Source organism: Saccopteryx bilineata, chromosome 12 (genome assembly GCF_036850765.1).
Source record: "Saccopteryx bilineata isolate mSacBil1 chromosome 12, mSacBil1_pri_phased_curated, whole genome shotgun sequence".
NCBI lineage: Eukaryota > Metazoa > Chordata > Mammalia > Chiroptera > Emballonuridae > Saccopteryx > Saccopteryx bilineata.
The window spans coordinates 3,699,752-3,712,268 of record NC_089501.1 but is presented as its reverse complement, the minus strand read 5'-3'; the positions used below and the strand labels follow the sequence as shown (position 1 = coordinate 3,712,268).

The window sequence follows — 12,517 nt, the reverse complement described above, 5'->3', positions numbered from 1 at the left end:
CGACCCCAGTGTCAGCCCGGTGAATCGTGTGCACCCACTGCTCGGCGCGGAAGCCTTCGCTGGGACTCCGTACACCGAACCCCTGAACCCAGAGCAGGACACTGGAAAAGGAAGCAAAGAAAGGAGGTAAGGGATTTCAGATTAGGAGAGGAATCCACCGAGGCTTGAGGGGCAGGGCAGCGCCTTCGGGGGCGGGGCCAAAGGCGGGACCTTGTAGAGGTCCATGGCTGCGCGCGCCACGTCTCCCTTAGCGAGGGTGTGAAGGAGAGGCTGGTGGGGATGGGAAAAACGAGCGGGGCGGGGACTGTCTTCTCGCGAGAGCTGGTGACGGTCGCGGCGGTGGCGGCGGCGTGTCCGTGAAAGCAGCGTGGGGGCGGGGAGGAGAGGCGGCGTCGGCGTCCGAGCTACGCCATACCGGGCCGGGGCGCCGGGAGTCAGAGCGCTGAGAGGGGTCGCGGGGCGCCGGTGAGGAGAGGGAGGCAGAGGAGGGTGTGCCATGGCGGGGCAGCAGTTTCAGTACGATGACAGCGGGAACACCTTCTTTTACTTCCTCACCTCCTTCGTGGGGCTCATCGTGATCCCGGCCACATACTACCTCTGGCCCCGAGACCAGACTGCCGGTAAGTTCTTGCAGCTGCCCGCGGACTTGCTCAGGCGCTGCCGGCCTCCCTGGGCCACGCCGCTCCCGGCCGCTCCGGCCCAGGCGGCCCGGGTGATGCCGCCCGCGCGGCCGGGTCTCGCGTCCAGGCGTCCGCCGCTGGCGGGGCCCGGGCTCGGCGGTGCTTCCCTCGGTGCCTCTCGGAGCTCCTCTCCACCACCCTTCATTGTCCTCCTGGGGAGTTTCGCTTAGCACCCTCTTCCCCCATTGTTCTAGACACACTCAGCCTCCTCCTGTCTCTTTGTCTTCTCTGCCTCTGGTTTTAGTGTGTGTGTGTGTGTGTGTGTGTGTGTGTGTGTGTGTGTGTTTTCCCCTTTATGGAGGGAGCAGGGTGGGAGTTGGGATTGAGAGAAGAGTTGGCAAAGGAGAAAGCCGGAGGTGCAGGCACAACTCTGAGCCCCTAAGCCACGGTCCTCTTCCTCCCACACCCCCGTTTCCTTGTTGCAGCTGTCGTTACAGATGTTTTGGGTACCGTCTGAACTGGGTGGCATGCTTAGGATTCCAGCCGAGCCCGCCAGCCGCCCCTCCCCTTGTCCCTTTCCCCCGTTGCTTTTTGGTTTGTGAACTCACACCTGTAGTGATTATACCCCTAGCAAATGTAGGCTTTTCTCTGTTTCCTTTTCTTTTGCATTTTCCTATTTGTGGCAGAGAAAGTGCAAGTACGATGGATTAAGTCTTGTAGGTATTTCATCTTGTAGGTAGTTAGGAGGAGGTTGGTTCATTTTCTTTTAGCTCCAAATCTTTTCATATTAAATAACATCGGATTAGAACATAGAATAATATAGATTCTTGTCAAGGTATTTTATATTTAGGTAATGCTTAGATTCCATTTGTTGCACTCAACTAGGACATATGGCAGGTGGTATACTTAACGCTGATGAACTGTAGGCCCTACTAGGTTATTTATGGAAGCGTTGACAGTAACTAGTAGATTTTTAGTGTTAACATTTAGAGAAACCTTTTTACTTCACAGCTATGCTAACTTGATTAAGTATCTTCCGACTTCATGGCTATGCTAACTTGATTGAGTATCTTCCGTTAAGTTGGGTGTGGTGAAGGTCTAGGCTGTCCAGGTCACATACTGTACTTTGGGGCATTGTTAACACTGAAGCATTGATTCTGCTCACAACTTATGCCTTAAGACTGATTCATTGCTTTGCAAAATTCTTGAGTTATATAATGGAACTAAATTAAAATTGAATGTAGGGACAATAATAAAGGATTCCATCTTGTACATTTAACAATAATTGAAATATCTATTAGCTGCAGAATTCCAACCATAATAACCAGTTTTCTCATTCAGTGGATACTTTATGAAGATTGAATTTTGGTCTGTTGTGCTTTCTCTTCCTAAGTTTATTTAAAATTGTCTGGATTCTTTGTATAAGTGATGAAGTCTTAATATTGTAATGGTTTCCCTTTATCTGCAAAACCTAGGCCATTCTGGTAATTTTGTTTCAAGTAAAAAGTGTATTTTTCAATATAATAGTTTATTTTTACTTACCATCTGTTTGTATGTGCAGTTGGTTGTGTGGAAAACAAAAGGGCATTGGGAGAGTAGGTAGGTTTGTTTCAAATGTGTTGCAAAAAGATTTCAGAAATTAGTCATTTTAATCTACACTTAATTTTTGAAATTTGAAAGTTATATTTTCATGGTGTATTTTGTATTATGAAATTAAAAATTTTTTTTTTATTATTATTTTTGTGTGTGTATTTTTCTGAAGTGAGAAGCGAAGGGGGGGGGGGAAGCAGACAGACAGACTCCCGCATCCGCCCAACCAGGGTCCACCTGGCAATCCCACCAGGGGCGATGCTCGGCCCCTCTGGGGCGTTGCTCTGCTGCAATCTGGGCCATTATAGCGCCTGAGGCAGAGGCCATGGAGCTGTCCTCAGCTCCCAGGCCAGCTTTGCTCCAATGGAGCCTTGGCTGTGGGAGGGGAAGAGATAAATAGAAGGGAGAGGGGAAAGGGTGGAGAAGCAGATGGGTGCTTCTTCTGTGTGCCCTGGCCAGGAATCGAACCTGGGGACTTCCACATGCCAGGCCGACGGTCTACCGCTGAGCCAACTGGCCAGGGCTATTTTATTTTAAATTTTTAAGGCCACCACCAGTCTAAGTCACCTCTGGTTCCCCATCTGCCAACATGGCTTCTTACTGTGCAATACTGGCTTCTCTGTATTATGAAATTTGCCTGATACCTTACTTATATCATAGGAAGGTCATACTCCAACTCGAGTCTTCAGCATATAGTTGGACTTCGGAAAAGTGGCAGGGAATTAATATTGACTCTAAGTCAATATGGACTTCAAATGTTACTTTATTTAATCCTCTTAAAAATACAACGAAGTAGGTACTGTTATTGTCACTTTTATTCTTATGTGAAGAAACTGGAATTTAGAGGCTGAAGTAACTTTCCTGTGTGGTGGAACCGGGTTTGCTTAGCTTTCAAGTCTTCTCTTGTATTGCTAGATAGAAAGTTATATGTTTGTCTTCCTCTTCTTCACATCTGGCTCTCTACTTCAGACTTGCCTTAGTCAGTAAATGTGCATATGTTGATGTATTTGTTTGGTCTGGCCCCAAATTACATTATGAAAATTAAGGCAGATACTTAAATGCTATTTTAATCATCATGAATATTGGTGGACACCACCTGGACTTTTTTGTGTGTGCATGTGTCTAACATAATAGAGTTGTTTCATTAGAATTACTTTGGTGTTAAAAGGAATTTTTTTGACATAGTGACTTTTTTTCTAAAGTCCAATTACAGTGTCTTGAATATCACAGAGAAATCTTGAATTATAGGTTTACCCAAAGCTCTGGGGAAAAAAAGTTTTTCCCAGATGTTTGCAGCAAAATAATTTGGTGACTTGTACTGACAGGAGGCTACTTATAATCGCTATTCATTGCACTAAAAAAATTATCCAGTCCTGGCTGGTTGGCTCAGTGGTAGAGCGTCGGCCTGGCGTGCAGGAGTCCTGGGTTTGATTCCCAGCCAGGGCACACAGGAGAAGCGCCCATCTGCTTCTCCACCCCTCCCCCTCTCCTTCCTCTCTGTCTCTCTCTTCCCCTCCTGCAGCCAAAGCTCCACTGGAGCAAAGTTTGTCCGGGCGCTGAGGATGGCTCTGTGGCCTCTGCCTCAGGCGCCAGAATGGCTCTGATTGCCACAGAGCGACGCCCCAAGATGGGCAGAGCATCGCCCCCTGGTGGGCGTGCTGAGTGGATCCCAGTCGGGCGCATGCGGGAGTCTGTCTGACTGCCTCCCCGTTTCCAACTTCAGAAAAATACAAAAAAAAAAAATCCTATTTTGCTATTGTAGTATTTGTTTGTTTATTGGAGCTGTTTTAGATCCTCTAGGACTTGTTAGAGTAGAAACATTACTGCCTTTCTAAAATCTGAGAAATCCTGAAGTGTATCAGTCCTCAAGGATTTTGAATAGAGGATGTGAACCTGTAGTAGTATTTTTGAATACAATAGTATATATATATTTTTTCTTTTAATAATTTTATTTTTTTAATGGGGTGACATCAATAAATCAGGATACATATATTCAAAGATAACATGTCCAGGTTATCTTGTCGTTCAATTATGTTGCATACCCATCACCCAAAGTCAGATTGTCCTCTGTCACCTTCTATCTAGTTTTCTTTGTGCCCCTCCCCCTCCCCCTTTCCCTCTCCCTCTCCCCCCTCCCATACAATAGTATATTTTAATATTTGATTTTGAAGCTTATTTTATTTACTGGTAGTTTTCCTGTGAAAATATAAGTAGGCAATACAAAAATGTATGCATATGAGTTTGAATTTCATAGTCCTTATGGCAGTCTTACTTTTCAGGAATAACCTCTGTATGAAAGCATGAAAATATTTTCTTTGCCAGCAATTATACTTAAAGTTAAGTGATCTTTGTTTTTTAGTTTTTCTAAAAAAGATGACATTGCCCCGGCAAGTGGAAGAGCATAAGCCTGGTGTGTGGATGTTCCAGGTTTGATTCCCGGTCAGGACACACAGAAGAAGTGAACATCTGCTTTTCTGCCCTATTTCCTCCCCCTTCTTTCTCTCTTTTCGTGCAGCTATGGCTCATTGGGTTTAGCACTGCACTGAGGATGGCTCCATGGAACTTCTGCCTCAGGTGCTAAAAATAGCTCGGTTGGGAGCATGGCCTCAGATGGACAGAGCATCTGCCCCAGATGCAGGTTGCCATGTGGATCCTGGTTAAGGCGCATACAGGTGTCTGTCTCTGTCTCTTCTCTCCTCTCACTTGGAAAAAGAAGAAAAATAAATAAAAAGAAAAAAAAGATACGTTTGGAACATTCAGTTTTATAGTTGGCAGTTGTTTTAGTGTAGTTCATTTTGAATTGTAGTTCATCTTGAATTCTCAGAAAACATGGTGCCATTTCGCAGATTGTAAAATCTAGGGATTGAAAATTAGAAGTAGCTTGGTCATTGGCATAGTTGACATGTTAATTGAAGTTACTTTGATACCCAAAACATCCTCAGTGGAATCCTTTTGCCTTGATGTTTGTCTTATTTTTTGGGCTAAGTGTGTTTATATGATAATTAATAGCCCTGTTAGTAGTTGAAGGGTCCTATTTATTTTACTTTCTTGGTCATTTGCAAATTGGCTGAATAAGATGACAATACTTTTTTCAGCCAATTAAGGACAAAAGCTCTGTGTAAAGTAATAACATGGAGTATTTAGATTTCCTTAGGACAGTGGTTCCCAATCCTGGCTACATATTACACTTACTTGGGGAGCTTTTAAAAACCCTTAGTTATATCCATCCCCAGATATTCAGATTTAATTGGTCTGGAGTGAGTGCTGTGTATTGTTTCTATTTTTTTTTTTTTTTAACAGGGACAGAGAGAGAGTCAGAGAGAAGGATAGACAGGGACAGACAAACAGGAACGGAGAGAGATGAAAAGCATCAAACATCAGTTTTTCGTTATGACACCTTAGTTGTTCATTGATTGCTTTCTCATATGTGCCTTGACTGCGGGCCTTCAGCTGGCCGAGTAACCCCTTGCTTGAGCCAGCGACCTTGGGTCCAAGCTGATGAGCTTTTGTTCAAGCCAGATGAACCTGCGCTCAAGCTGATGATCTTGGGGTCTTGAACCTGGATCCTCTGCATCCTAGTCCGACTCTATCCACTGCACCACCGCCTGGTCAGGCATATTGGTTCTATTTTTACAAGATCCTTGTGTGACTGTAAATTGTAGCTAGGTTTGAGGAGTGCAAAGAAAACTTCCTTAATAGTGGTCGTTTTTTTTTGTTGTTGTTTTTTTTACAGAGACAGAAAGAGAGTCAGAGAGAGGGATAGATAGGGACAGACAGGAACAGAGAGAGATGAGAAGCATCAATCATTAGTTTTTCATTGTGCGTTGCAACACCTTAGTTGTTCATTGATTGCTTTCTCATACGTGCCTTGACTGCGGGCCTTCAGCAGACCAAGTAACCCTTTGCTCGAGCCAGCAACCTTGGGTCCAAGCTGGTGAGCTTTGCTCAAACCAGGTGAGCCCACACTCAAGCTGGTGACCTCGGGGTCTCGAACCTGGGTTCTCGGTATCCCAGTCTGACACTCTATCCACTGCGCCACTGCCTGGTCAGGCAATAGTGGTCGTTTTTTAAAATTAATTAATTGCATTTACATAGATTCTAGTGTCTCCCCGAATGCATCCCCCCTCCCATGTATTCCCCTCAACATCTCCCTTATCCCCCTTCCAACAGCTCTCTCCCCCCTTCCCTTCAGGTTTAATTCCATTCCTCAGTTCACATTGTGCCGGGGTCCAGCCCCGGGGGGAATCCAGGGGTCCCACAGGAAGAGATAGCTTCAGCGCAAATCGAGTGAGAGAGCCAAATTCTTTTTTTTTTTTAGCATTCACTGCCAGGCATCTCTGCCAATGGCTAGTCTAGCTTTATTTTTTATAAATTTTTTTATTTTTTTGTGTTTTTCTGAAGTTGGAAACGGGGAGGCAGTCAGACTTCCGCATGTGCCTGACCAGGATCCACCCGGCACACCACCCAGGGGGCGGTGCTCTGCCCATCTGGGGCATCGCTCTGTTGCAACCAGAGCCATTCTAGCGCCTGAGGCAGAGGCCACAGAGCCATCCTCAGCGCCCGGACAAACTTTGTTCCAATGGAGCCTTGGCTGCGGGAGGGGAAGAGAGAGACAGAGAGAAAGGAGAGGGGGAGGGGTGGAGAAGCAGATGGACACTTCTCCTGTGTGCCCTGGCCGGGAATCGAATCCGGGACTCCTGCACGCCAGGCTGACGCTCTACCACTGAGCCAACCGGCCAGGGCCTAGCTTTATTTTTATACACACACACTAAGTTACAATCACATGGTATTCAGAATACATTGATTAATAATTATTTTTGTTTCACTATGGTTACATATTTCTAGGCAACAGTTAATTCATTTGTATAAGCTATAAATCAGATGGTAAGTATAGTTACACAAAAACTTGAGCAGCAATAACAATATTGGCGCAAACTTCTAAAAGGTCAGTACTGCCTGACCTGTGATGGCACAGTGGGATAAAGCGTCGACCTGGAATGCTGAGGTGGCTGGTTCGAAACCCTGGGCTTGCCTGGTCAAGGCACATATGGGAGTTGATGCTTCCTGCTCCTCCCCCCTTCTCTCTCTCTCTCTAAAAATCAATAAATAAAATATTAAAAAAAAAAAAAAAGGTCAGTACTGATTAATAACTCTATTTTATCTAATGTCCTATTGTCTAGTCAAATTTTATTTATCTACTATATTCATACACTAGTTAAGTTCTAACTTTATTTTTCTCAGAGTTTTCACCACCTGCAGGTCAGGTATGCAAGAAGAAAGGAAAGTTTCTCTACCACATGAAAAGGCTAGGGAGGTAAAGTAATGAATTAAGTGAAGGCTGAAAGGTGCTTCTGTGTATAGTTACTGTTTCCTACCTATTCATAAGTTACAATCTATTTTCTCTAACATGATTAATAGGAAGGAATTCTCCTACAAACTTAACCCTTTTCCAGGGATATCATAGCCAGCCTCTTATGTCTGTGAGCCCAGGCAAAGGGGCTTACAGGCTTTTCTGTGGAACTCACACCCTCTGTCTCATTTCCAAAGAAATTACTATGAATCTGCAGGGCAAGCACGGTGCTGTTATCCCTGTGCCATAAATGATAGCACACACTCCCAGAAAAGGGGGGAGAAAAGGCCAAATTAATTCAAAAAGTTAAAGGGGGAAGTATCATTGCGCCTTTTCTCTGCTGTGACTTTGTCACTCAGCAGCTGTTGATCTTCTCTGCTGTGACTTTGTCAACCAGCAGTCGCTGATCTTCTCTGCTGTGACTTTGTCAACTAGCAGTCGTTGATCGGCTTCCGACAACATTGTTCCTTGGATTCCTCATATGAGTGAGGTCATATGATATTTTTCTTTCTCTGCCTGGCTTATTTCACTTAACATAATAGTTTCCAGGTCCATCCATGTTGCAAAAGGTAATATTTTCTTCTTTTTCATGGCCCCATAGTATTCCATTGTGTGTATGTACCACAGCTTTTTAATCCACTTGCCCACTGACGGACACTTCGGCTGTTTCTAGATATTGGCTATTGTGAACAGTGCTGCCGTAAACATGGGGGTGCATTTCTTTCTTTGAGTCAGTGATATGGTGTTCTTGGGATATATTTCTATAAGTGGGATGGCTGGGTCAAAAGGCAGTTTCATTTTTAATTTTTTGAGGAATCTCCATACTATTTTCCACAGTGGTTGCACCAGTCTGCATTCTCACTAGCAGTGCAGGCGGGTTCCCTTTTCTCCACATTCTCGCCAGCACCTATCGTTTGTTGTTTTGTTAATGAGCGCCATTCTGACTGGAGTGAGGTGGTATCTCATTGTGGTTTTAATTTGCATTTCTCTAATGATTAGTGATGTTGAACATTTTTTCATCTGCCTGTTGACAATCTGTATGTCTTCTTTGGAGAAGTGTCTGTTCATTTCTTTAGCACATTTTTTGATTGGATTGTTTGTCTTCCTGGTGTTGAGATTTACGAGTTCTTTATAAATTTTGGTTATTAATCCCTTATCAGACATATTGTCGAATATGTTCTCCCGTTGTGTGGTTTGTCTTTCTATTCTGTTCATATTGTCTTTAGCTGTGCAAAAGCTTTTTAGTTTGATATAGTCCCATTTGTTTATCCTTTTATTTCACTTGCCCGTGGAGATAAATCAGCAAATATATTGCTGCGAGAGATGTCGGTGAGCTTACTGCCTATGTTTTCTTTTAAGATGCTTATGGTTTCACGGCTTACATTTAAGTCTTTTATCCATTTTGAGTTTATTTTTGTGAATGGTGTAAGTTGGTGGTCTAGTTTCATTTTTTTGCAGGTAGCTGTCCAATTTTCCCAACGCCATTTGTTAGAGACTGTCTTTACTCCATTGTATGCTCTTACCTCCTTTGTCAAATATCAGTTGTCCATAAAGGTGTGGGTTTATTTCTGGGTTTTCTGTTCTGTTCCATTGATGTATATGCCTGTTCTTATGCCAGTACCAGGCTGTTTTGAGTGCAGTGGCCTTTGTAGTATAACTTGATATCAGAAAGTATGATACCTCCCACTTTATTCTTTTTCAATATTTCTGAGGCTATTCATGTTATTTTTTTGGTTCCATATAAGTTTTTGGAATATGTGTTCTATATATTTGAAGCATGTCATTGTGGTTTGAGTTGGTATTGTGTTGAATTTATAAATTGCTTTGGGTAATATAGACATTTTAATGATGTTTATTCTTCCTAACCGTGAACATGGTATATGCTTCCACTTGTTTGTATCTTCCTTGATTTCTTTTATCAATGTTTTATAATTTTCCGAGTACAAGTCTTTAACCTCCTTGGTTAAATTTACTCCTAGGTACTTTATTTTTTTTTTGTTGCAATAGTGAAGGGGATTGTTTCCTTAATTTCTCTTTCTGACAGTTCATTGTTGGTATATAAAAATGCCTCTGATTTCTGAGTATTAATTTTATGTCCTGCCACCTTGCTGAATTCATTTATCAGGTCCAGTAGTTTTTTTACTGAGACTTTAGGGTTTTCTATATACAATATCATATCATCTGCAAATAATGATACTTTACTTCTTCTTTTCCAATTTGGATGTCTTTTATTTCTTCTTCTTGTCTGATTGCTATGGGTAGGACTTCCAGGACTCTGTTGAATAAGAGTGGTAAAAGGGGACACCCCTGCCTTGTTCCTAATCTTAAGGGGATTGCTTTTAATTTTTGCCCATTAATTTTGATGTTGGCTGTGGGTTTGTCATAGATGGCCTTTATCATTTTGAGGTATGTTCCCTGTATTCCCACTTTGCTCAGAGTTTTGATCATAAATGGGTGCTGGATTTTATCAAATGCTTTCTCTGCATCTATTGAAATTATCATGTGGTTTTTCTTTTTGTTTACGTGATGAATCACATTGATTAATTTACAAATATTATACCAGCCTTGCCTCCCCAGAATAAATCCCACTTGATCATGATGTATGATTTTTTTTCATGTATTGCTGGATCTGGTTTGCTAATATTTTGTTGAGGATTTTAGCATCTAAATTCATCTTGTCTTTTATATCTTTCAAAATCTGCTTTATATATTTAGGTCCTCCTATATTAGGTGCATAGATATTTATAATGGTTATATCTTCCTGTTGGATTACTGCCTTTATCATTATGTAGGGACCTTCTTTATCTCTTACTATAGCCTTTGATTTATTAAAGTCCATTTTGTCTGATATAAGTATTGCTACCCCAGCTTTTTTTTCATTTTCATTTGTATGAAATATTTTTTTCCATGCTTTAACCTTTAGTTTATGTATATCTTTTGTTTTGAGGTGTGTCTCTTGTAGACAGCATATGTATGGGTCCTGTTTTCCTATCCACACAGCTACACTGTGTCTTTTGATTGGATTATTTAATCCATATACATTTAAGGTTATTATTGATATGTAGTTGTGTATTGCCATTTTATTCTTTAAAGCTATATTCCTCTTTTACTATATTCTTTCCCCCTCTGTTCTGTTTACAACAGGCCCCTTAACATTTCTTGCAGCATTGGTTTGGTTGTAATGTATTCTTTGAGTTTTTTTTTTGTCAGGGAAGCTTTTTATTTCTCCTTCAGTTTTAAACAATTGCCTTGCTGGATAAAGTCGTCTTGGTTGTAGGCTCTTGTTTTGCTTTCCTTTGAATATTTCTTGCCATTCCCTTCTGGCCTAAAGTGTTTCTGTTGAGAAGTCTGATATCATCCTTATGGGGGTTCCTTTGTAGGTGATAGCCTTTTTTTCTTTAGCAGCTTTTAATATTTTCTCTTTATCTCTTAGCTTTGGTATTTTAATTATGATGTGTCTTGGTATGGATTTCTTTGGGGTTTCTCTTTAATGGAGTTCTCTGTGGTTCTTGAACTTGTGTGCCTTTTTCCTGCCTCAATTTAGGGAAGTTTTCAGCTATGATTTGATTAAACAAGGTCTCTATCCCTTGTTCTTTCTCTTCTTCTGGAACTCCTATGATGTGGATGTTGTTTCTCTTTAGGTTATCACAGAGCTCTCTTAGAGTTTCCTCAGATTTTTTTATTCTCTTTTCATTTTGCTTCTCTGCTTCCATGTTTTCGTTTATCTTGTCTTCTAAACCTGTGGTCCCCAACCCCTGGTCCGCAGAGAAAGAATAAATAACTTACATTATTTCCGTTTTATTTATATTTAAGTCTGAATGATGTTTTATTTTTAAAAAATGACCAGATTCCCTCTGTTACATCTGTCTAAGACTCACTCTTGACGCTTGTCTCTGTCACATGATACATGTATCCATCCCACCCTAAAGGCTGGTCCGTGAAAATATTTTCTGGCATTAAACTGGTCTGTGGCCCAAAAATGGTTGGGGACCACTGTTCTAAACAACTGATTCGATCCTCTGCTTCATCTAGCCTGCTTTTAATTGCTTCTAGTGTAGTCTTCATTTCTGATATTGTATTTGGCATTTATGACTGGTTCTTCTTTATTATTTCAGTGTCCTTTTTGATACTTGTTCTCTATTTATGTGCTCACTGTCACCATCCATTGTTGTTCTAAGATCTTTCAGCATTCTAATAGTCATTATTTTAAACTTTGCATCTGGTAGCTTGCTTATTTCTACCTCACTCAGTTCATTTTCTGGAGGTTTCTCTCATTGATTCATTTGGATTGCAGTTCTCTGTCTTCCCATTTTGTCTGTTGCCCTGAACTTCCCAGACCCGGACCTGGCACAGATCAGTGGAGGTCACTGCCAATGACTGGTTCTTACCCACCTTTTGGGAGCTACAGGTTATCCAGGTCTTGTGGCTGCCTCTGCTGGGTCCAGGTGCCATTGTAAATATCAGCTGCACTCCTAGGCTTGCTTTTATCTACACTTGGCCTGGGAGAAGTTCCTTTAAAAGTTCAAGTTCCCTTAAAATCCGTTTTCTGTTGTCTTTTATGGCTGGCTACTTGTTGGGTTCAGTACTGTAATTCAGTGATTAGGTATGGTATTAGATGTGGCTACTCCTTAGTCTCAGGTGTCATTCTATTCAGACATTTTATTTACTTCTTTTATTTATTTTTTGTTCTTTTTCAGCACTCAGTAGGGTGTAGTGTAGCACTCAGTCTCGGGGGTCCAGTGGGTGTGGCCCCTGTGCTCCCGTTGTGTGGTCTGTCTACTAGGCCACTGGCGCTGTTGTTGCCCATGGCTTTGGGGCTCAGGAGATGGTGGCTCCAGCCTTCCTCTGAGACTGCCACTGTCCTGGTCAGGCTTCCATGTGCCCATGCACCCGTTTGGACCACTTCCAGAGCTGCCTGGGTCAGCTCAGATCTCAGCAGCCGCCTGGGGAGGGTGGC

General features: G+C 42.3%; 1 protein-coding gene across 3 annotated transcripts in view; it reads left to right on the top strand.

Moving 5' to 3' along the window:
- Positions 1 to 343: 343 nt before the first annotated feature.
- The window catches only part of SEC63 (SEC63 homolog, protein translocation regulator), a 99,453-nt gene continuing 87,279 nt past the window's right edge, over positions 344 to 12,517 (top strand). For 2 of the 3 annotated variants that reach the window (XM_066247668.1, XM_066247666.1), the window contains exon 1: positions 344 to 620. In XM_066247668.1, the coding sequence (XP_066103765.1) occupies positions 497 to 620 (124 nt within the window). In that variant the 5' untranslated portion in view covers positions 344 to 496. The remainder of the gene's footprint in view (positions 621 to 12,517) is intronic. The other variant, XM_066247669.1, reaches the window with a different exon arrangement.